Below are 23,057 nucleotides of genomic sequence, written 5' to 3'. Positions count from 1 at the left end.
CACAATCGTTTTTAGAGACACCGCCCCTTAAGTGTAGTTCTTTCGTGCTTCTTTTCCCTCTTTTCTCTTCCAATTCCGATACGATCACCCACTTTTTTGAGGCTTCCGAATCAAATGATGGTATCTACCATTTAAATCCGATTATGCAACTTTTCGCCACTTTTCCCCCATCGCAGTGGTACATGCATACCTGTGAAGATTCACTGACGGATTAATACCTCACACGTTCGAAAAATAATAGTCAAATGGGTTTTCCATCGAAAAGTGAAACTATTTTGTTCCTTTTTATGGTGTTCCGCGTAAAACTTCAAAGGCGCCATGTCACCAAACTGTAATGGTTGTGAGATAGCTTAAATGACAAAAAATAAAAATGAATCTGTAGAAATGTATAAATATCTACAGTTTTCAGTCACATTATCTATGTTTACTAGATAATTCTCGGCAACTTCTTTCCCAACTTTTACCAATATGTGTACATTGTCTCACGAAGGTTTTGCTCATCTTTAAAGCGGCAATCATATCATTGTAAGCTCAATTCCCCAAATTCCTGGCAAGTCCTTACAAAAAAGTTTTTCTTGGGTAAAGCTTTTTAACTAAATTCTAAAAAAAAACGGGTAAGCATATACCGAATATGTTAGTGAATTAGATGATATCTACTCTGCCTGTCGCCATAAAAATTATTCAAACATTTTTAAAATCTCATTTTTGATCTAAAATGCTTTTTTAATAATTTATTAGCTTCTTGCGGTATAACTCTATTCGAATCCTAAGATTTTACATTCAAAACATTTCAAAAAATTGTCGAAAAGTAAAAAAAATAATCAGCTAGCCTAAAATCTGTTCCTGAAAAATTCAAAAGTATAAAGTAATTTTGTTTTCGTGAATATAAATCCTGCGATGCATTACTTTATGAGAAAATTCTCAATTCATATTATTTTTCTCTTTGTCTACGTTAGATTTATTGTAAGACTGCATGGCTTATCCTTGGTTACCAAGAATCGAGAACCTTTATTATCTTTTGTTCACAAATGTTTTTGACATTTCAAACCAACTCACCAAATTCTTCGTTTCTCGTATTGTTTGCTCAATTTCCAAAAAATAATACGAATAGAGCTGTAATTATGTTCTCTCCTTCACTCACCCCATTTCCTGTCGTTCTTTTTCTCGAAAAAAAATTCACTTCCAGTTCGTCTCTCCGCTCTCCAGATAATTGTTGTTTGAGAAGGCGTTGCCGACCTTGCGGGGTCATTTCCCGAGACTTCTTCCATTTGTAGTTGAGGCATGTCTCTTCATTATGGCACTTCCACACATTTTCTCACGGTTCGAAGAAGAAGAAAAGTGTCAACAGATTTTTCCAACAAAAAATTGGCACTCGGATTTTTTATAATTTCATTTTTTGGGGAGATTTTTTTCCGATTCTTGAAAGTTTTATACTACTCAAATAGAAAAACTTCCAATTTAAAAGCGACCTAATGCCAAACTTGTCATTTTCCAAAAACAAATTGGCAAACCCTTGATTTCCAGCGCTAACATACTTTACGAGGCAGGCTTAACTCGCCTAGAATGATAGTGATCAATTTAAAGTTAGAGTAATAAATTATTTTTTTGAAAAGCAAAGTAGGTATTTTCAAAAATATTTTTGAAAGATTTGAAGCTTTCCTCCTAAATCCGTTCTCATGCCCATCACTTGTCTGTTGCCAGACACTCCAACTCGTCAAATTGTTCTGCCGTTCTGCAACCATTTGGTGACTGTCTCTACCTGCTTATTCATCCTCTTACGGTTTACAGCTTCTTCCTCAACAAAAGTGACTTAGTCTCGAAAGGTGAAAAACACAAAGAGACGTAGATATAAGGGCGTGACTAATTGAGTGTAGAAGAAGAAGAAGCAGCGCCTTGTACACCATTTAGCCATTATTATAAATGCGACGCGGAATGAGGTGTGTTACTGTTATAACCACTTAGACACCCCCTGTCAAATTTATTTTACTGTTCTAATATACTACTTTGTTACGGTTTTACAATTTTGTTTGACTTTCAACAAACCTGCACTCTGCATTTTTGTTGTTTTGATGTTTCACAAATTTGAAGTTTCTTTGAAGTTTATTCGACTGTGGTTAACTTTTTCAAAACAAACTTAAATTTCAGAAATAACTAATTTTTGCTCTGTGTAGAAAATCTAGAAAAAATAATTTGTTATAACTGCACAACATTTCAAATCCTTATTTAAAATCTTATCACATTTTTTGTGCAGATAATATTTTCCCTTTAGCTTTCAAGTAACGTTTCCATGGTAGGCAGGCACGTCTTCCGGTTCATAGCCTACCTGCCGTATTCCAACTTTTAAGTCAAATTTAATGTGTGCTTTATCGGCGAGTACATGTTCAGGCACGGCGTAGACGTAGCCACCCTTGAAAGCAGGCATGGAAGTTCCAATTTCGAGTACTACCTCCATCACGTCATTGATCCTGCTGAAACCTATTTTCATGTCATTTCGCATATCCTTCATCAGTTTTGAAATTAGAGCTCTCTTTCATTCTTCCTATCCTGACTAATTATTCCTCGACGCCTTCACCCCGTTATTCTTTACTCATCACATCGAACGTCACCCTTCCTGTGCCTCCCATCTTCTCATTTTCCGCTAATATGCAAAGCAGTCAAAGAGCATGAATAATGGTTCATCCGAGAGCAAGAGAGAAACAACGAGAAGCTAGTCAAGGAATTTTCATTCTGGGAGCACAACTCTCTGCGTTTGCTGGTTAATTATTGACGACCGAGTAGCCTTCCATTATTCCAACATCTTCTGACTATTCTTTCTCTTTGACACCATCATGCTCAACTTTTTTACGATTGCATTTCTTTTGACTTTTTACGTTTCATTGGCATGCTTAATAGGCTGGAAAATTGTGTTGCAGTAAGAGTAACTTGGCATCCGAGATCTAGAAAAAGCATGAACTAACCTGATGACCTTTCAAGAACACACGTGTTTCTAGAGGTTCTGCCAGCATGATCTGAAAGTTGTTCACTTTCAGAATTTAGTTATTCGTAATTATCTTGCTTTGATACAATTTCTGTCCTTATACACCCTATCCTGCCATTGATTACAGAACAAAACACGGCTGGTTTCAAACATCTTTCTGTAATTTGACCATTAAAAATCTGACAACCCAAACGTAATTGTCCTAAGTTTATGATACATTTCCATTAAAAAAGTACTATTGAAAAATCGTAAACATCAAACATAAATGGAACATAATTAAGTATACTTATGTTCAAATTGCACTTAACATGAGGTAAAATTAAAAGTTATGGTATTTTTTCTGTTAGACGTATGTACACCGCAGTAGTTTACTTTAAACGCACACATCTCAGTTTATTATGAAGGTATTAATCTATGTTTAACTGAAAAATGATATAGAGCCAAACATATACTATTTTACCAGTTGACAATTTTTTCAAAACAAAAGGCAGCTGAGATAAGAGATTCCGAAGTTGAGCCAATCGGTGTAAGCCTAATAGGAAGAATACGATAGTTGGTTTTTGTGTCAAATATAAGTTGACAAACTATAGTGGTACTGTTCTGTAACACTGACTTTACAACAAGCAGTTAAAATTTTAGACATTAATGTTCTCTTCTGAGTATCTTCTGATAGTGAGCCAAGCTTTAACCGGAAAGTAAACTTTAAACATCATCAATATTTTCTTCCAAGAATGTGTTCTTTATAAGTGTTAACAATAATGGCATTCCAAAACTGAAACATTCAAAAAAAGGACAAAAAAAGTATAATTCGATTATCATGGTTTTCCTCCTACTCCGCCCCTGTTTCTATGTCATTCTTCTAATTCGGCTTTTTCTAATTCTTTCCAAAAGGTCGTTGACGTCTACAATTGCCCGTTGCGCAACACTGTGTTATCGGCCCAATCTGGACAGGAATTCGGGTATTTCGACACCCGTAAAGTGAAGAAGAAGAAGCTTCTCGTCTTTTACGCCACTTCTTTTCATAATTCACCAAGAAATTATTCAAATTTTTTAAATTTTTCTAAAACTCTGTGCTTTCAAGACCTTCTATTATGTTTTTTGCCCAATTTCCCATTTCTGACAAAAAAGTCTTCTAGATCATCAAAAAGTGACACTCCCATCATAATGATCCATTGTCTCTTGGGAGTGTCCGTGTTTTTTCTAAGTTTTTTAAGCCCTTTAAAATGTGTCAAATATTTTACTTTTTGTATTCCATTTTCAATCCTTTTGGGAGTGTTCTTCTGGAAGACATAGTTTTTCAAATCTTTTGCAAAGATGACAGTGGAGTATGACAGCGTTCTTTTGCTCTTGTACACTCTTTGAGAACACTGGTCATTTGAACTTGAGTTTTATAACTTTGCTTTTTCTGAGAAATTTTTTAAGAGTTATGTCAATTCATATTTTAAAAAATATATCGTCAAGTTCTGTCATAATATTGACCAATTTCTAATATTAAACATTGTTAAATATTTAACAACTTGTCGTTTGTGGCCAACTGACTTCGACAGTTTACAACTACCTTTAGAAATTTGGCAAATTTCAGAAAACAGTTTGAAGTAGTGAGGGTTTCTGGGAACAACATAGCGAATTTCTGTCAGAAGGCAATTTATTTGAAAATATTTTAATAAGTTGCCGAATCGTTGACAAAAACTTTAGTATGGCAGATACAATCTATATAAAAATAAGTTTAAAGATTGTATTCTTTGATATTTCCAAAATAATTATACTGTTAGTTATCATAATTTTAAATTACGGGTTTACTAAAAAATACTTTTGTATATATAAATTGACATTGACCACTCATTTCCTTTTCCAGGCCTTCATTTTGCTATTTGTAATAATTCGGAAAACATGGAAATGACAGCATTCTTCATCTTTTTTCCCCAGTTATCTTCTGGTTTGGTTTGCATAGTTTCCTTCTAAAATATCAACGGTTTTTATTCTTAATTTCCATTCTTACAAACCATCTCGTTTATCTGTCTGGATTGCGCAAGCTTCTGCTTCGTTTTTCCACCGTTTTTTAATGTTCAATGTGTACCGCCCATCTCATCTGATCACCTTCTTCTTATTGTTGTTCCTGCATCATCATCATCGTTATCCATTCCACTCCTCAAATCACTATTACGCATTAATTATGTCACATTTATTGGAGAGAAAGCATCACATCTTTTGGAAAAGCATTACATATCCCTTTTACAAAGATAATCTAATTTCAGTCCGAATAGGATTCACATTTCAGATGAATAGAAAAAGACGAAGAATACGAAAAATGTAAAGAGTATAAGAAAGAGCAGAGGTTGAATTCTAAACTCTAGATCCAATACAGCTTAACGTAGTTTTGGTATTCCTCACCGCCTATTCATTTTCAGTCCTCTAGGCCTTTTCAGTCCAATGTTTTACTTCTGAAATAATTTATATTCATCATAGGCCCTTGGATTCAAAAATTAAATTGGGTAAAGTTTGAATTTTACATTTTCCGCTCAAGTTTAAAAGATCTCCAAATATCTTATAGCTAATCATTCCCAAACATTGATTTTGAAATTTTTTTTATTTTAATCCAAGAAGTATGTCTATACTATTGACATTTTGATAACGCTCGTTTTTTAAAAGTTTACTATAAACTTTTTCTCGATTATTTCATCACAACCTTTTTCAACATTTTGCTGAAATATTCATTTTACGACCTAATTTCTCACCTATTCAACTTTCGATTTCCTTTACATGTTTCAATCATTTTTCACTTTTCACTCAATTTATAAACCCACAGGAGTTTTTAATCAAGTCAAGTTGTTCAAGACGTCGTAAATAAGCCACATTATGTATTGCCAAATATTTGTTTGTCAGTGTGAAATGGAAATGACCATGTGTTATAAGTATAGATAATGACACAAATTATACGCTTTCTGCCGCTTTTGAGTGTATCAGGAAAATGAAAAGAATTGAGTGGTATCTCTTTCTGAGAGCATGTTGAAAATATTTTCCAGTTTTTCCAGTTCTTCCAAATTAGAGTGGTGAGGAATTGATTTGAATTTGAAAAGCTGACAATGAAAGTTTTTATGAATTTTGCTCAGAATTGCTCAAATGACTGAAAATGCGGGTTACAAGAAATCCTTGGAGGCCTTCAGCATTTTCCCGATTTTTTGCAAGTCTCTACCAATTCGTTTCAATGTTTCTGACCAGTCTGACACCTTTTTGTGTTTTCTGGCTTCTCATAAATATTCTTCAGAATTTTCTCACCTTTTCACCTTTTTCGTTGACATGTCTAATTCTCTTCTTCTCATACAATATCTCTTCTCCTCTCCATTTTCTCTCTTACACACCAAAATAAACGTTTTTGTGGGCGTGGCCGTCATCGTCCCCTAGTCGTTGTCGCGGCGGCACACCAGAATTGGAGCCCACGGCTCGTGTTGTGGCGATTCTCCAAATAAAGCACATAAATCGGTGATGAACTGGCGATTCTCGATGCTTTTGCTGCTTTTATTGTGTTTCGACGGACCCGGTATCAAGTGTCAAGATGAAGAACCAACGCCGAGAAATGAGGTTCTAGGAGAGCCTACGGTCAGGTTAGTTGAGGTTTTTGATTCGAAATGGGGTTATTGTATATTAACGATTATTCAGTGACCAATTCCCTCAATAATGACCATGGTGGGGCAACTATTTTTGAGTCATTCGCACTTAGTGAATGCAAAAGCGCCAGCAATGAGCCAAGTTATTGAAGCTCAAAGTTTGTACATTTTTGTCGGACACTCACCTGTCGAAAAGTTGCCCTTATTTTTTATTTCTGTCAAGAATGCAATTTCCGGATTTAATATAGGAAGAGGCAGAAAATTTAATTATGTTTTCATCTAAATAATATCGTCGGTTTTGCGTGAAATTTTTTAGCCTCAAATGTGATGAAGCCGGCAGACGTAAATCTATAGATTTTTTTTCTCGAAAGTGACCATTGTGATTTTTGACATTATTGTATAGCTTGTAAAGCACCTGTAGCCTAATAAACAACTCACGGAAATTTACTCAAAATTAGCTTTGATATTTTTAGTATTTTAGGAAAAATGTTTTTGGTGACCTATATCAATGATCCGTTTTCGAATTAGGTTTAATTTGCCAGTTTGTGGTCAAGCTCAACATTTTCCTAATAAAAAGTTTAGAAAAAAATCGCACAATATGATTGGCTCTAACATTAGTTCTAACTAATTTTAAACGCATATTTCTGCTATTGGCGCAATTCATTTTATTCCAAAATTTAAAACAGCTTAAAGATTTTCTGAACTATCCAGAATACCACCGAAACTCAGAAATTCAACTTTAATTTCCTGAAGCTTCCCTTAAGCTTGTGGAAATTAAAACAGAAGTAATCAACTAAAATCTATCCCATCTTTCAAGATTAGCTGCAATCGTACATATCCTATCCTTTTGAGAGCTCTATTTTTAATGTAGACGCTGCTTCTTTTTCTTGCTTTCCTTTACGTACGTTTGGTGTCACAATGCGCAGGATTAATGGCTTCGAAAGGGGTTTCCAAAAGGCGAAGAGTATCACATTTGCATATTTGACCGCCTAAACGGAATGTTGAAGTTAGTGTATTGGAAGAAGAAGCGCAGAGGTTTTAGGCAAAAAGGAAATCAAATGGGTTTCTGAACGGAAGTTTGTTTCGTAAAGAATGAAGGAAATAAGAAAATGACAAAAAGAGGCGACATATGTCAGACAAAGAGTACTGTAGATTTTGAACTTTGAAGTCTGAACTTAATATCCGTGCGGTATCTTTTCAAAACCAGGATATACAGTTCCACTGTATTAGTATTGTCATTTTCCAAATTTCATTTTGTTTGCCAGATTGCTCAAATTTCACGTTTTTCATTCAAATCGGGCTCGGTAAAATTTTCTTGAGCATATTTGTATAGTACAGGTAAATACACAGATTTTTCATGCCTTTCGCTTTTTGAATTGTGATGAAAGATACATTAAAATGGGGTTTTTTGACTTATCGTTAAGAGCAAGAAGTTAAAATAATCGAGCGAAAACTTAGGTATTTATTAGATGTTGAACTATCTCCCGATAGGTATCAATCACACAAACCAGATTTTCAAAGTTAGAAATCAGAATTGATTTTTTTGACAAAGATGTTTTTCTTTCTATTTTCTTAAGCTTATTTTCTAGAAAAGCCAATAACAAAAAAGATAAAAGTGACCAAATTTTGGTAAATAATATTGTGTATATATTAGTAGACCCAATTTTTGTGTCAAACGTATAATAACAATTGGTTTGCACATGCATCCAATCATGTATATTTTGACCCTACACCATCATGTTACTCTGGGTCGGAAGCCGTCATTCAGTGGTCGAAATCGAATGCCATTTCATTTCATTTTATGCAATACCAAACAACAAGACAGCTCCATGCAAAAAGGGGAGCCTGCTCAAACATTTGTACTGCGTCTCTTGATTCAAAAGACTATTTCAAGATTCTTCCGTAAAAACCTCATCATCTTTCGAGTATTTTATATTAAAATTGCACCACCGATTTACATATTAGTTTGCGGAAAGTATGAGTTTTTATGAAAAGTGGGTCTGAAATGTTGATCCTTGATCAAGATATCGAGCAAGAAAAAAGGATAAGGTAGCAAAAAAGAAAACGACGAGTTGATTCAATTTTGGGACGAAGAAGAGCAGGGTTTCAAACTCGATTGCGGTTTCAAAATGACGGAAAGGAAAGAAAAAGAAGAATAGGTTGAGAATAGAAAATACGGAATATATGTATTTGACACAAAAACGAAGAAAAAACATGTTTTTGAAAGTAAAAAGGAAGGAGAAGTTGAAGATGAATTTGAATATTTCTTTGAAGGGATTGAAAATGCCTGCCTAGGCATTTGTAACTTGTTTCGAAGGCAACCTACATCTACTTTAACGTTGTTTCCTAGGATTTGCTCAACAAATATTTTTGAAATGCTCATGTACCTAGTAATTTCTTCTTTTTTTATAAACCTTATTTAAAATTTGAAACATCTAATCTTGCCTACCTTTTAATATTTTTTCACATAAAAAGAATTCGTAATTTTCAATTAGGAAACAATTGTTAAAACTTTATGATCAGTTGACCTGAAACCTGATCAGTCTCAGATCCAATTTTTGGTAGTGTCTTTTGATAATTTAGGTTCCAATATCTAGAAACCAAAAATATAAAAATTATTATAAAACAGATACGGTTTAATAAAAAAAATAGTTATCAAACACTCAATTTTCTGATTTCTGAGTTATTTCAACATACATTCCAGTTGCGCAGCAGATGCAATCTACGTTAAGCTTCGCACAAAATCAACATTTCTGGGTCATGTGGATGTTAAGTATTCTCCAGACAAAGCATGCTTTCAGGTAACGGAATCATAAAAATACAAGAAATTTCATAACCCGTGAGGCTTTGCAGAGCCTCGTGACAAATAATCAAATTGAGATTCTGATTCCCCATGAGGAATGTATGGTGCCACGGAGGAGGTATGTTTTAGTTAAATTATATTTCAACTGTAAATATTTTCAGAAGTCTGCACCCAACAGGAGTAATTCTAGAAGTATCTTTATCAGTTTCATTTCATCCAGAATTCACAACTGTAGATGATCGAATATTTAATATGCAATGTTTCCATCAAAAGAAAATAAATGGAACATCAACTTCCTTGGCAATTGGATCTCCAAAACCTCCTCCATCAGATACCAAAGGACCAAGTTGTTCATATGAAGTATTAACAAGTCCCGGAGGGTTACCTGCCGGTCGGTTGGCTCTTGGACAAGACGTTTATCATTCATGGCAGTGCCAAAATGTTTATGTAAGTTTTTGAAAAATTTTAAAAATGTTTATTTTTATGAAGTAATTCTGGGTTTTTTTTCTGAAAACAGTCACCAGTATCGTTCGTAAATGTTCAAATTGACCAACGTACTAAGTTTTGTAGGAGTCATGCATAATGATCGAAAACTGTGAGCTTGTTGGTGGTGAAGAAACTCACGAAGTAATCGATTCATCTGGATGTTCAAAACATGAATCAATAATGCCACAACTTGAATATCACAATCGAACTCATGTGGGAACATCTGTTAAAGTATTTGGAGTATCTCATACTTCAATTGTATATTTTGCATGTCAAGTCCGTCTTCATCCACAACTTCCAACTGGGGAATGCCCTAAACCAAAATGTGATTTGATGAGGAGGAAAAGGTAAGAAAATTGATCTTATGGACCGTTAGTTTATTAGGCATTCTGATAATTTTTGAAAATTTGGTATTATTTAAAGTGAGAGTAGCGTCGGGAGATTTTTCCGCTAAATGAATCCTTATCTTGACGAAATATTTTACAATTAAAACCATTTTCAGAGAAGACTCATCTCAATTTCCATCCATTGATGTTCGAAGTCAAAATCTAGAAATATCTCAATTGATCAACATCACATCATCTACAATGACTCCACACCCAACAGAACCACCAATTCAACACACATGTCCGGATATCCACGTGGAAACTGAATCAATTGAAGAGGCTTCAGAATCGAAGGCACTTGACGAAGAAAGAATATGTGCAGATTTTAGATCAGTTCTAGTTGTTAGTATTTTATTAACAGTGGTGAGTACTTACCAAGTTTTTCTACGGTTTTCGTAATTTTCAAAAATCTCGTATGATTTTGAAGGAACCAAGAAAAAGTTAAGATGTCTATTACTTATCAATTTTCCGATTTCTTGCCCAAAAATACGGTCTCGACACGACCAATGTTTCAAATGCAAACGTGTTTCATTAAGGAGTACTATACTTCCAAATTTTTTTGTTGAATCTTTTATCAAATTAAATAAATAGTTAGTAATGCTTGCATTATTATTTTAACTTTTCTTACTTTATAGTTTTTCAAAGACTTTTGAGGCAACAGGAGAGAAGTTATAAAAAAGTGACAAGTTGGGAAGTACAGTACTCCTCGGAGGCGCACACACTTTGGAGTTCAAATAATCAGTCGTGGCGAGACCATGTTTGATACTTTCAGAGCAGACATCGCTGAAAAGCCTGAATTTTTATATTAATTTTCATTTTCAGGCCTTAATCCTGATCACAACGACAATTGTGATTCTCATTGTTCGCCGACAAAAATATGAAATCGCCAGCATGTCATAATTTGCTCATTTTGTCATTTTTGCTCCATTTTCCAACTCCGATCTCATTTTGTTATCTTTGACATTTTCTCTCTCTCACTTTTCTGACTTTCTCTCTTTACGGATTCTCTTTTCCGGTGCGCCTTTGGCCATTCCCATTGACCTATGTTCTTATCTGCCATCACAGGGTTCTTTTTTCTTAAACTTATTTATTTTGGTTGGAAAAGCAATGAAAGTTTTCCTCACAATTCAAAAATTACAAAATAAATTAGAACTGCAGAGGAGATGTGCAAAAGGAATGGAACAGGGGTAAATGAATAACAAATAAAACTGAATAACAAATAAAACTCAAGTAAGTTGATGTGTGATAGGAGATGGGAAGAACAGTATACTATTATATAAAAAGGGACAGTGAACAGGTTTTGAGTTAATTGCTAGAACTGAAAATGATAAAAGTGTGGGGAAAATAAATTAATTCCATTTGTCGACAGAAACATCGAGAAGAGCAGGATCGTAGTATGCTGATTGGAAACTTCTTTGCTTGGCGACAAATAGAGATGCCTCCGTTTCGAACTGGAAAATATAATATTTTTAAAGAAAAATCGACGATATTTAACCTCAGTGGGAAGAGCTCTCTCTTCAATTGCCACGAAAGTAGAACGAAGCCAGTAGATGTAGACGTAGAGAAGCATGATAATCATAAACATGATGATACAGACAACGAGCAGCCACATTACAACATTTGTTGGCTCGTCTTCAAAAACTTGCTTGGAAATGAGGTACGCTTTCTGTTCCATTTCACAATTTTTACGATCGAAATTCGTGCCATCTCTCAACATGCAATAATCATTATTCTTGATGATGATGAGCTCGTAGAAATTTGGCATTGAAGAAGGTTTAATCAATTTTTCGCATTTGAAACCTGCGCTCAGGTTTGCCGGTACTAGAGAAGTGTACAATTTTGTCATGTTTCCTTCGCGCTTTCTATAAGATGTGAAAAACGCACCGCCTGTTGCTCTGAAAAAAATCTTTCAGGGGTCAATCTTTTAGGTAGGCCTACCCAAGAATAACGCCGTCCTTGTTCATTTTTCCAACTTTCACGCCGGCTTCTCCTTCTGATGCAGTTGCAACTAGTGCGTTCATTGGAATTTCGAAAAGTTGAATCTGATCGTCGATTCTTTCTTTATAATAGAACTTTCCAGCATATTGATCTTCTTGCCACTCAAATCTGCTGCTTGGTGAAGATCTATAGTATCGATGAAGTGAAATTAATTTGAAGTTGTCTGAAAATTAGAAGTAACATTTCATTTAACTTTTAAAAAGTATTTGCTTACCAGTATGAAGTCCACTGACAAAAAATTGTTCCATTTCGAAAGTATCTGAGGTTGAGAAGTCGACATATAGCATGTGGCTGGTTGAGTCAAAAAGAGTTGAGAGCTGAAATTAGTGAAATTGAAAAAAAATGCCAAATTTCTGAATATGCTCACAATTTTTTTATTTAACTTCAGTGCTGACGTTTCTGGCACAAGGCTTTTCTTCTTGTCAACAAAACTGACGGTTTTCGAGGAGATTTGTTGAAATACGTTGGACACCTGGAATTAAAATTAATTTTTGAATATTGTTTTTAATTCGCGTTAGCTTACATTCAGAGTGAAAATATTTGCATTGAAAGAATGATCGTCTTCTCTGATTGTCATTATCTTGGGTGGAAAACGGCCATTCGGATCACGTACAAGATGAACGCCTGCGAATCGGAATTTCGGATGATTTCTGCAATTTTTAATAAGGTTGTGCATCGAGGTAATCAGCTTACGTTTTAGGATTTACCATAAACTGAGGACAGTGACCGGGAGTTACAGAAGTTTCGATGGAGGTTATACCATCTTGCTGTGAAACGAGGAAGTATTGATTGGTTTCCAAAATCTCATCAACAGTTGGGCCGTTGTTGCTGATTGCCGAGACAGTGAGGTTAAGTAGAATAAAAGTGAACAACGTAAATTTTTTCCGCATTTTTTTCTGAAAATAATTAAATTATTGCTTTGAGAAAGAGTAAAAAATTTAAATTGAAACTGCAATTTAAAAAAAGAAATCGAGAGATGGCTTAAAGGTACAGGGATTTTACCAAACTAAATATCTCAAGTGGAATACCGTACACCTCCAAAACATTTCAAATTCAACATTGAAAGTAATCGATATAAAATTCACATTGATTTTTAGTGAATTTTCCACTGAATTCATTTTCTTTTTCTTTCTTAAAATATTGTTATTTACTCATCTAAATACTCTACTCTTCTTTTCCTGAATTTTTCGAAAAATATTAGTTTGAATTTCCGCCTTTTCCTGTTGCAAACGCGCTCCGATTCTTTTCTGTTGATTGCAAACAAGCATGTTGATTTCTTTTTCTTTTGACTGCGCAATTTTATGAATATTAAACATAATTATATCTCTTATTTTCAGATGAATGGGATTCAAATTCCTGGAATAAGTAATCCAGAAGCCATCATTCCGATCACTGGAGAGAAAGTAAGACACATTTCAAACATTGCTTGAGTTTACGAGTTTTCTTTACAGAAAAGCTACAAATTGGTGCTTGACTTTAATGATGGAGCAATCAGTATTATCGAAGCTCGTTACCTTGACTCTAAACTTCACCGAGAAATCCAAGATCTTTCCGGTATTGTGTGTACGCTTTTTTTTTTCGTATGACTGTATTACAGATAATGATGTGACTATTCTTGGAACTGAAATCAGCGACGGGGCATATGATGAAAATCTCGACATTCGTGAGTCAATTCTAAAAAATTCCGAATACAATTTATTTTTTCAAGATTGTGACAAATGCAACAAGTTTTATCGCCCATATTGTCGTCTGCATCCACTATTCAAAATTCCCGATCGTGTCTTGAAACGTGATGAAAGCTCGAACTTATCGTTCTCGCAACAAACTCTGCCAATCCTTTTCCGCATCGAAGAATCAAAGTTGCCGAATGCCGGATTAGGAGTGATTGCTGAAGTGTTTATTCCAGTTGGAATGGTATTTGGTCCGTATAAAGGTCGCCGCTGTCAGAAAAAAACAGATTTCTACAAAGATGGATATGCTTGGCTTATTAAAAGTGGTGATAAGCGATTCTACATTGATGGATCCGACGCCGAGCGATCTAATTGGCTGAGATATATTAATAGTCCACGATGTAAGACAAAATTATGATTTTCTGTGTAAACTTAACTAAAAATATTTCAGTCGAAGATGAGCAGAATATGTTGGCATTCCAGACAAATGGAAAAATTTTCTACCGTGTAATCAAGCCAATCAGAATTAACCAGGAATTGCTCGGTATGTGGAAAGCCACCTGAAATTTGTTTTTATTTTTTGTTTTTCAGTTTGGTATGGATCTTCCTATGGAAACGAGTTTGTCGAGTCAGAAAACGGAAACAAGTATAAAAAGCCAGCCAAGAATCCGTTCATTTGGTGATAATTTTAATTTTCAAACAGTTTTAATTTTCAATTCTCGTTTTAAATTCATGCAAAACAATGACATGAATTGTTACCTAGCTTTTATTTGTATTTTAAGTTCTTGAGGTTATCCTGATTGGATGCCGAAACGTTTTAATGTGTATTATAATAGTTAAGTGTGCTAATTTCACCTCAAAATCATTTTCTTTCTGTTAACAATTTCCAATTTTCAGTGTCGGTGCTCAAAGATAATCTTCTTTTTACCCTCATCCACAAGTTGTTCTTGTGTCGACATCGAAATGTTCAACATTTAATATTTACTGCATTTTTACCCAGTTCTACACGCCGTTTAACCTAATATTGTTAGCCATTCAGCAGAAAAATGAAGCTCTTCTCGTTATATACGCTCATCAATCTTAATTAAAAACAAACCTTTATTTCAAGGCGGTGAAAATTTGAAAGAAGTAAAAGAAATTAAATGTGGAATGGAAAAAAATACGAATTCAATGGGAGGCGAATAGAGTAAAACCAACATAACAAATTTGGATAGGAAGTATGAGAACAATAAACAGAAGACAACGGGAATGTTAACTCAACGACGAGTCCATTCACTGCGACGAGGTTTGGGCGGGTTTGGCGGGTCATTGAGGCCCATTGCCTGAGCAAGCTCATTTCTGTCAGGTTTCAATAGTTGAAGTGAATCTTCATCTTGTTCGTAGAAGTCTGAAAGCGAATAAAGTCCAAATCGTTTCACGATAAAATTGGTTTTTTCTATTATATAATTGATCCTACTTCAATAGCATTACAATTATTACTGAATTAGGATCAATTTAATTAATAAAAAAACCTACTCGAGGAAGTGTATCTTGGTTTTCTCTCGGGTTGTTTCCGTGAGTTTCCATTGAACTTATTGCCGTTTTCTCCAAAACCACCACCGAAACTTTTCTTCTGTTGCTGATGTTGTTTCCATTCTTGGTTTTTCGGCGGCGAAGCACTAGAGGTGCCAGGTCTGTTATGTTTTTGTTGGTTCTCTCGATATGAGAACTTTCGAACGGATTGGATAGTTTGATCGAGATGCCTTCAAATAGAAAAAAATATTTTAAACCAGATAACTTACATACCTATTTTCAGAATCTTCTTGAGAATATTCAGATTCAGAAGGCCACCGAGAAGAACGATTATTCCAATTTTTATTGTCATATTTCGAGTCTTTTGATTCAGAATATCTTCTAACATCATTGGAATTTCTATTTTCAGAATGAAAACGAGGTTGTTTATCGTCAAGGTACAACTTTTCTTGATCATATTCTGAATAATCATTACGTGGAATATCACGATCATGACTGCTGTTCTGGTACACATTCTCTCGTTCTCTGGGTGCAAAAACGTGGGAGTCATTGACAGGTTGAAATCGATTTCCTTTATAAGCGTAGGTACGATCACTTCTTCCAGAACCACGCGAAGACGTGGGCTGTTCAAAATTAGATCTACGATTTTTTCCTTGATATCCGGTTTGATATCTTCCTTGGCGGTAACCTAAAACGGCAAGTGGTTAGATAAAAAATTTATGAATTACTGTACCTCCTCCATTTGAATTGTACGTTGTACTCTCAACTGAGACATTCTCAACAACTGGTGGTCTGAATAATTCTGCAGGTTTAACGGGTTGAATATTATCTTCGTTTGGAGTCGGCTCGACTGGTGTATCCACGAATGCGTAAACAACTTCGGTCTGCAAAAATTAATTTTATTGAGATTCAAAAAAAAAAATTAAACTAATTTTCTTCACTAATTTTTTAAGCGAATAATGTCAAGAGATTTACCTTTCTTTTTTCTGTCAGCACGTCATCCATAACTTTCTTGGCTAAAAACTTCTGCGAATCGAATTGTTTCTCGAGAGTTGAATTCATCAGTTGTTGTAACTTAATGGGAACTTGCTGGTAGAGTCGACAGAAATATGAACAATTAAGATAAATCATTGATAATTGCAGAGCCAATGATTGTTCTCTATTCTCCTTCTCAACCATTGCTTTAAATTGATTAGGTGTCGTTCCTGGAGTAGAGAACAAAAGAACTTCCACTTCTCGTCTCATTTGTTCAACTTCCATTACCTGGAAAATAGAAAATCAATATCATAGATTGAAATAAATAGTTTGTAACCTCCTTATCAACGTGAGCTTTAGTAGTCTCGCAGAAAATGTCCATAAGTTGATCAGAAACTTGATTCAAAGAAATTACTTCATCGTATGCGGTCTGAATTGTGTCATCAGTTCGGACTCTTGCAGCGCTGAGTTGTTTCTCTTTTGCAATTCTAGCAGCCATGAAAAGTACAAGTATGTGTTCGATCTTTTTGACACTTTCCAAGTAGGACGAGCTGTAGGATTTGAGTGGTGCAAGTTCTCGAATTGGATCAAACTTCTGGAGCATTGAAATAATCAGTTTTCCGATATCCAATCCACCACTTCTTTTAGACATCTTCTTCCCATAACTGTCCACCAAAGCTAAAGCGATTTTTTCAACCACTGACGACTCAAATTTAGCAACATGTCCATACTGTAAAAGTTCAATGGCTAGATCAACATCAAAAAGACCCAGTTCAAAGAGTGATCTGAAGTAGCAATCCGAAACAGTTGAAACTTCTTCCGGTTTAATTTGTTCGAATTCATCTAGATGTTGTTCTGCAATTGTTTTGTAGACACCCGATGGGACTTGTTTTTTTGGATTCTGGAGAGACGATGAAAACCATGAACAAATTGAATATTTGATCCACCACGGAGCATAATTTAATTTCTCATCGATCAAGTGCCTGCATGTATCAGTATCGAAAATAATGTTGTCGTTGTTCAATCGACCGCTAACTGATTTCAGAATGTCTCTGGCACCATCACAAACTTCATTCGATTGTCCATCGTATTCCACAAGAAGATCGAACATTAGCAGCATTATTATCGAAGTTGGAAGATAGTTATTTCCATCATCAAAGAAAGACGAAGAGAATTGGTAATTTGTGAGCATTCTGGCGTTGTTATTGTTGGCAAGAAGACGCTGCAGCATTTTCACAAAAATCTCAACTGCTTTCAATGGTTTTCGATAATCCTTGAAGAGCTCATTGAGAGCAAAGTTAACCAAGGAAAACGAATCCAGCAATGCTTTATCCTCTACTTTTTCCGGTTGTCCTTCTTTTCGTTTTCTTTCCTTCGCGAACGACATTGTCATCATTGCAGCATTTTCCCACTGAGAAGCAGAAGTCCATGTAGTTCGTCCAATAATGAAAACTCTATGAAGAATGGTAATCAAAAGTTTTTGAGTTTTAAAGCCTTCGAAATGCATCGGTGTGAGGTTGACAGATCGTTCAAACAATGTTGGTATGGCACGAAAAATCCGAGATACGAGAGGAACGTAACCTTTGTTATCAACGCAAATCAGCAGGATCTGTTGAACTGTGTAGGCTGGTGAAATGAGCAGATACCATATTATCTGAAAATCCGAGATTTCGGTTACTGAAAACTTCAAAAATACTGTCTTACTGGATCTTTTGCTTTTTCGAACAATTCCATATTGTTGCTCAATACGTTAGCATCAAGCGGAAGGTTATTTATGGCGGCCGTAAGTCCAGTTTGAAAGTTTTCTACAAAGTTATCGAGACAAGGCAGTACACCCGAAGCATCATTATTGTATTTATCTAAAATCTTGCTAGCAAAATCATTTCTCCTTTTATCGACCATCATGAGAAAGACTTTCTTAAGGAGACTAGTGAATGCAAACTTGTCTTCTGTCTTCACTGGTTCAATGTCAATAGCCATATCCCAAACTGATATGAAACTGAAAATCAGGTGTTTACAGAAATAGTGTATAAGAACACCTACTCATCGATTAAACTGTCGCAGTATATTCCCTCGAGACGGAACTTTGTTTTCGCATTAATCAACTCGCGCATCGTTCTGTAGTCAGGATTCTTGGCGCGATAATTGTTGAGAACCTGGAAATTTACCAGTCTAAGTAACTTGTATAAAATGCATTTGATACCAGACACAGAGAAAGCTGAAATTTTTATTTTCTAGACTAAATACTGAATCAAATGATGATCATCACAAGACAAAAACGAATAGAATCACAATACGAATTTTTGCGGGATAAATTTAACAAACATTTGCACAGGTTCAGATTTTGTGAGATATAAAATTTTAAGACACGAAACTCGCCATGGTACAAGAATAAATGGGATTTTTCACTGGCGCTGTTTATTCTTCTTTTTCTGCTTCTTTTTCTTTTTAAGGGGCTCTACTACCTTCTCGGTCTTTGCCACGAACTGTTTCTTCTTCCCATCCTCGTCTGATTGTGCCTTCTCATGAGCCAATGATGATACTACCCCGTCGTCGCGTGCAAACATTGTCGGTTCTGGTTCATCGACAACAGCCTTCACCTCCTCTTTCTCATCAAGAAAAAATTCTTTGAGAGTTAATGGCAGTTCTTTCCAGCGGTAATAGTCTGCAAAAAAAACAATAAAATATTTTAACAATTATCGAAACGTACCTTTGCAGAGGCTATATGAATACTTAACAGCTTCACGGCTTGCATCAACGTGTTTTGTGAGATCAGGAATCAGATAATCGGGAACGACATTCATTGCCAAGTATACCTCGAACATCAAGTGCATCCGTTTTTCGAGTTGCACGAAATGTCGATCGTCCATTCCATCCGGACACGCTTTGGAAGAAGTTTCCACAATCTCCTCATTCAGGTAGATAACGAGGTGATTGAGCAAATCACATATCTGTGCTTTCAATTCGGGATCCTCGGAACCGCGCCGAACAACATCTGTAATCGTAAATTTAATTGAGGCTGTTCTGTGCGTCTTTAATAACCTTTGATCGTGCGCTGCTGGAATTGATACCGAATAAGAGCTGCAGCTGTTGCTTCTTCGTCAACAAGTCCATTTAGAACCAAATTGGTGAACTTTCGGAGCTGAAAATACGAATTATTGCACAACTAATGGAAAAAATAAATGAACGTACATCTGTTACAGCGCTTTCTTCTGGATTATTCATTTTGCTGTTACGAGCATGAGAATTTTCTGAAAATCAGGAATTTAATTTGAGAATATAAAGTTTCAAACAAATCAGAAAAGATAAAATCGATTAAGAGACGAAGAGAGCGGAGAGAAAAACAAGTGCGTGCTGAGAGCATAAGTAACTGCAAAATGAACAAATTGCGCCGAATTATTCTGTTCTTTAAAATGAGGCACAACAGTCAAATTATAATTTGTTTGCAAAATACAGTTAATTTGTAACCACTTATTTAGTTCGAGGAACAATGAAGGATAGCTATTTAGCAGAACAGGAGAACTGAAAAATGCCGACGAAACGAAACGAAAACAAATCAATGAAATGCATTGATTATATTTTCGAAACATAAGACATAAAAATGAGCGATAATTCTCGAATTTTCAGTTGGTTTGAAATCAGACCCACTTCGTAAATGACATGGCACGAAATGTGTGACAAAAGAAATGATGAAAATGTATTTCAGAACTTTTGGCGCGTACGCGTTCGCGCGATGGTAGTTTTCGTCGCGGGACCCTGAGCCAAATTAACGCGTGCTCCTTTAACAGATACCGTAGTTAGAAAAAAACAAAAACCGAATTAAATAACCAGATGTTTGTTTTCGTTAAAATTTTCATGTCCAATCTTCATATTACAAGTACAATAAATAATCTACAATGGAATCAACTTTAAACTGGTCAAGCACTAAAATAGGGTAAAAAGGTGACTACATAAAAAGGGAGGGCAATTTTGAGAAGAAAGTACGAAAATACACAGTATTTATAGGTTAGATTGAGTGATCTACACTTGTGGGTTTCTGAAGTTGTGTCCAGCGTAAACAGCATCAGCTCCGAGTTCCTCTTCGATGCGGAGAAGCTGGTTGTACTTGGCCAAACGCTCAGAACGGCATGGAGCACCAGTCTTGATTTGTCCAGTGGCAAGTCCAACAACGAGATCAGCGATAAAAGTGTCTTCAGTCTCTCCGGATCTGTGAGAGACCATAACTCCCCATCCATTGGCACGGGAGAGCTTGGCTGCTTCGATTGACTCTGTGACGGATCCGATTTGATTAACCTGAAAAGAAACTTATGTATGAAGCAGAATAAGAAAATAACCAACCTTGAGAAGGAGGCAGTTACATGACTTCTTGTCGATGGCAGTTTGAATTCTCTTTGGATTGGTTACAGTCAAATCGTCTCCGACAAGCTGAATGGAAGTGGCACCGTGGAATTTGCCCCAGTTATCCCAATCATCCTGATCGAAAGCATCCTCAATAGAGACAACTGGATACTCCTTGATGAAAGATTGGTAGAGCTCGGTCAGTTGCTCTCCAGAGAGCCACTTGGAGGAGTCTGAAGCTGGGTTTTTGAAATCCAAATCGTACTTTCCGTCCTTGAAGAATTCCGATGCTGCGACATCCATTCCAATGGAAATCTTTCCAGTGTATCCAGCCTTGTCGATGGCAGTGTTGAGAAGGTCAAGTCCTTCCTTGTTGTCTTGAATATTTGGAGCGAAACCTCCTTCATCTCCAACAGCGGTGGCATCGAGTCCATATCTCTTCTTAATTTCAGCCTTCAAGTGGTGGTAGACTTCTGATCCCATGCGCATGGCTTCAGCGAAGCTGGAAGCTCCAACTGGAAGAATCATGAATTCTTGCATAGCGAGCTTGTTTCCAGCGTGAGATCCACCATTGATGACGTTGAAGGCTGGAACAGGGAGCACAACCTTTCCAGTTCCTGCAAGCTCGGCGATGTACTTGTAGAGTGGGAGTCCCTTGTGTACGGCTCCAGCCTTGGCGACAGCAAGTGAAACTCCGAGAATGGCGTTAGCTCCGAGGTTTCCCTTGTTTTCCGATCCATCCAAAGCCATCATGAAGTCGTCAATGTCCTTCTGTGCAGTGACATCGAATCCCTTGGCGATCAGAGCTGGAGCGATCTTCTCGTTGATGTTCGAGACGGCCTTGAGAACCCCCTTTCCGAGGTGAACAGCCTTGTCACCGTCACGAAGCTCGAGGGCCTCATGAACTCCAGTAGAAGCTCCAGATGGAACTGCGGCACGGAAGACTCCTGGAAACAAGAAATGATGTGATTTCGGAATTGCGTCATAATGTTGAAATATACTTCATGAAATTTCAGATTTGAATAAAACAAGATTAATCTTATTTTATTCAAATCTAGATTGGTTTTTCAAGTTTTGATAGAATTTATACAATGCTCGCTTACCTTTCTCAGTGAAAAGATCAACCTCAACAGTTGGGTTTCCGCGGGAGTCGTAGATTTGGCGAGCGTGGATCTTGGTGATTGGCATCCTGCAAAATGAACTATATGTTTTCAATAATCAAACAAGTATATAAAACTACGTGAGAAACGGGCACTAGTAAACAAAACAACTGAAAAGATAAAATGTTTGAGGCGAGAAGGGGTAAAGGAGTGCGAGAAGAAAAAGGCGGCGCCGTCAATAGACGGCGCAGAAAGTGGAAAGAGTGACGAAGGTCGCACGGAGGACACGAGACTCAGAGAAAATGCAGCTGGTTAGATGTGTTTGTGAGCGGCCCGAGAGCGCACGTTCAATAGAATCGCACGGACAGCCTCTTTTTCGTGGCAGTGAATAAAATTCGTTTGTAGATCTCAAAGAGACGCAGTTAAGATTCGAACTGAAGTTACAAAAAAAAGGCATTGCAGATTCACTAAGTTCTTGAACACTTCTAGATATTGAGAATTATGATTAAATTCGTCATGCCGAGAAGAAAAGAGGAGCCAATGCCTTGGGCTCGAAAACAAGTGAGGGGCCAAGGACGCCAGCAACTGCCGCTGGGGAGAAGCGACGACTTGAGCGGCTGCCTTTCGCCTAAATACGTGACTTACACGAAGTTTCAGATTGGCAAAGCATGCACTTCAGATTGGATTTGAGAAGCGAGTTACCAAATGTTTTTTATGTTCAGTGGTCAGTTTTAGAAGTGAGAAGAAGTGATAAGGTCTGATATGAGAAGAAATTGTTGATTCGGAAAATTTGCAAAACATTTCGGAAAAAACTTATTTTTGAAGAGAAACACAACTATTTTCTTTCTAACTAAAACACCTCAAAGCTTGCGTGTTGAATTTAAAGAAAAACGTTAGTTTGCACACACTATTGTTCAAAACCATTGAACAAGTCAAAATGAAACATAAAAGAAAAGTAAACATCAGTCAACGTTTTGGAAAAAAGGCACGGCAGACCCCATTACCCTGATTCAGCAGCCAAAATTTTGCAGATTGCGTGTGGAAGTCGCGGGAGCATGAAATCAACTGGCGGAAAATAAAGAAAAAGAGATAACCAAAACCTTTGTCCAGACAGATTGCTTTTCGAAGGCTGCCCGCCACCTCGAATGAGCGAAGTGAGCGAGTGAGCTGCCGAGGTGAATGGAACAAACATTTTAAATCAAAAACT

The 23,057-nt window shown here is 36.3% G+C and overlaps 5 protein-coding genes and 5 non-coding genes across 12 annotated transcripts; 4 read left to right on the top strand and 6 right to left on the bottom strand.

Annotated features, from left to right (window-relative positions):
• Positions 1-1,759: 1,759 nt before the first annotated feature.
• Positions 1,760-2,017, top strand: T21B10.12. The gene has a single exon (NR_051486.1). It is a non-coding gene; the product is annotated as an Unclassified non-coding RNA T21B10.12 (non-coding RNA).
• T21B10.13 lies at positions 1,881-2,017 on the bottom strand. Its single transcript, NR_051487.1, has one exon. It is a non-coding gene; the product is annotated as an Unclassified non-coding RNA T21B10.13 (non-coding RNA).
• Positions 2,018-5,238: 3,221 nt separating this feature from the next.
• T21B10.10 lies at positions 5,239-5,611 on the bottom strand. Its single transcript, NR_051485.1, has one exon. It is a non-coding gene; the product is annotated as an Unclassified non-coding RNA T21B10.10 (non-coding RNA).
• A 120-nt stretch (positions 5,612-5,731) lies between these two features.
• On the top strand, positions 5,732-5,911 carry T21B10.11. The gene has a single exon (NR_051484.1). It is a non-coding gene; the product is annotated as an Unclassified non-coding RNA T21B10.11 (non-coding RNA).
• A 445-nt stretch (positions 5,912-6,356) lies between these two features.
• Positions 6,357-11,389, top strand: cutl-15 (ZP domain-containing protein). The gene is made up of 7 exons (NM_063503.9): positions 6,357-6,579; positions 9,287-9,383; positions 9,436-9,503; positions 9,547-9,832; positions 9,956-10,218; positions 10,374-10,620; positions 11,080-11,389. The coding sequence occupies exons 1-7, from the start codon at positions 6,461-6,463 to the stop codon at positions 11,155-11,157; spliced, it is 1,158 nt and encodes a 385-aa protein (NP_495904.2). The 5' UTR covers positions 6,357-6,460; the 3' UTR covers positions 11,158-11,389.
• On the bottom strand, positions 7,483-7,627 carry T21B10.9. Its single transcript, NR_051483.1, has one exon. It is a non-coding gene; the product is annotated as an Unclassified non-coding RNA T21B10.9 (non-coding RNA).
• On the bottom strand, positions 11,312-13,151 carry T21B10.4 (uncharacterized protein). The gene is made up of 7 exons (NM_063502.6): positions 12,949-13,151; positions 12,779-12,905; positions 12,623-12,727; positions 12,470-12,572; positions 12,196-12,418; positions 11,753-12,152; positions 11,312-11,708 (listed from the first exon to the last, which is right to left on the bottom strand). Exons 1-7 carry the CDS (start codon positions 13,143-13,145, stop codon positions 11,607-11,609), a joined length of 1,257 nt encoding a protein of 418 aa, NP_495903.1. The 5' UTR covers positions 13,146-13,151; the 3' UTR covers positions 11,312-11,606.
• Positions 13,152-13,556: 405 nt separating this feature from the next.
• Positions 13,557-14,991, top strand: set-17 (Histone-lysine N-methyltransferase set-17; the record flags this gene model as incomplete). 2 transcript variants are annotated; one of them, NM_001330955.2, is made up of 7 exons in its annotated part: positions 13,557-13,658; positions 13,707-13,809; positions 13,853-13,918; positions 13,964-14,326; positions 14,377-14,469; positions 14,517-14,604; positions 14,823-14,991. In NM_001330955.2, 7 exons carry the CDS (start codon positions 13,557-13,559, stop codon positions 14,839-14,841), a joined length of 834 nt encoding a protein of 277 aa, NP_001317778.1. The 2 variants fall into 2 exon arrangements, with proteins under 2 accessions (NP_001317778.1, NP_001368599.1); NM_001381544.1 differs by having other exon boundaries at positions 13,593-13,658; positions 14,823-14,841.
• A 21-nt stretch (positions 14,992-15,012) lies between these two features.
• Positions 15,013-19,663, bottom strand: T21B10.3 (Edg1 TPR repeats region domain-containing protein). Its single transcript, NM_001356877.3, has 12 exons — positions 19,605-19,663; positions 19,455-19,554; positions 19,123-19,407; positions 18,878-19,077; positions 18,456-18,568; positions 18,117-18,411; positions 16,750-18,066; positions 16,413-16,700; positions 16,171-16,321; positions 15,711-16,125; positions 15,441-15,667; positions 15,013-15,312 (listed from the first exon to the last, which is right to left on the bottom strand). Exons 1-12 carry the CDS (start codon positions 19,635-19,637, stop codon positions 15,182-15,184), a joined length of 3,555 nt encoding a protein of 1,184 aa, NP_001343565.1. The 5' UTR covers positions 19,638-19,663; the 3' UTR covers positions 15,013-15,181.
• A 582-nt stretch (positions 19,664-20,245) lies between these two features.
• enol-1 (Enolase) lies at positions 20,246-23,042 on the bottom strand (the record flags this gene model as incomplete). Of its 2 annotated transcripts, NM_001027178.4 has the most annotated exons (4): positions 20,433-20,705; positions 20,751-21,697; positions 21,854-21,939; positions 22,951-23,042. In NM_001027178.4, the coding sequence occupies 4 exons, from the start codon at positions 23,040-23,042 to the stop codon at positions 20,433-20,435; spliced, it is 1,398 nt and encodes a 465-aa protein (NP_001022349.1). The 2 variants fall into 2 exon arrangements, with proteins under 2 accessions (NP_495900.1, NP_001022349.1); NM_063499.8 differs by lacking the exon at positions 22,951-23,042 and having other exon boundaries at positions 20,246-20,705.
• Between the last annotated feature and the right edge of the window lie 15 nt (positions 23,043-23,057).

Source organism: Caenorhabditis elegans, chromosome II (genome assembly GCF_000002985.6).
Source record: "Caenorhabditis elegans chromosome II".
Taxonomy (NCBI): Eukaryota; Metazoa; Nematoda; class Chromadorea; order Rhabditida; family Rhabditidae; genus Caenorhabditis; species Caenorhabditis elegans.
Note: the sequence above shows the minus strand (reverse complement) of the source record. Positions and strands in the feature narration are given on the sequence as shown.

What these genes read in the sequence shown, in the direction of transcription:
- cutl-15 (NM_063503.9), top strand. Translation starts at nt 6,461, where the DNA reads ATGAACTGGCGATTCTCGATGCTTTTGCTGCTTTTATTGTGTTTCGAC. An exon ending in TGTATGGTGCCACGGAGGAG is followed by an intron (nt 9,504 to 9,546) that starts GTATGTTTTAGT and finishes AAATATTTTCAG; the next exon opens with AAGTCTGCACCCAACAGGAG. An exon ending in TTAGTATTTTATTAACAGTG is followed by an intron (nt 10,621 to 11,079) that starts GTGAGTACTTAC and finishes TTTCATTTTCAG; the next exon opens with GCCTTAATCCTGATCACAAC.
- T21B10.4 (NM_063502.6), bottom strand. Translation starts at nt 13,145, where the DNA reads ATGCGGAAAAAATTTACGTTGTTCACTTTTATTCTACTTAACCTCACT. An exon ending in TGAAGTTAAATAAAAAAATT is followed by an intron (nt 12,573 to 12,622) that starts GTGAGCATATTC and finishes CACTAATTTCAG; the next exon opens with CTCTCAACTCTTTTTGACTC. An exon ending in AGAGAGCTCTTCCCACTGAG is followed by an intron (nt 11,709 to 11,752) that starts GTTAAATATCGT and finishes TATATTTTCCAG; the next exon opens with TTCGAAACGGAGGCATCTCT.
- T21B10.3 (NM_001356877.3), bottom strand. Translation starts at nt 19,637, where the DNA reads ATGAATAATCCAGAAGAAAGCGCTGTAACAGAT. An exon ending in TCGTGGCAAAGACCGAGAAG is followed by an intron (nt 18,569 to 18,877) that starts GTAGTAGAGCCC and finishes GTAAATTTCCAG; the next exon opens with GTTCTCAACAATTATCGCGC. An exon ending in AAGCTCACGTTGATAAGGAG is followed by an intron (nt 16,701 to 16,749) that starts GTTACAAACTAT and finishes TCTATTTTCCAG; the next exon opens with GTAATGGAAGTTGAACAAAT.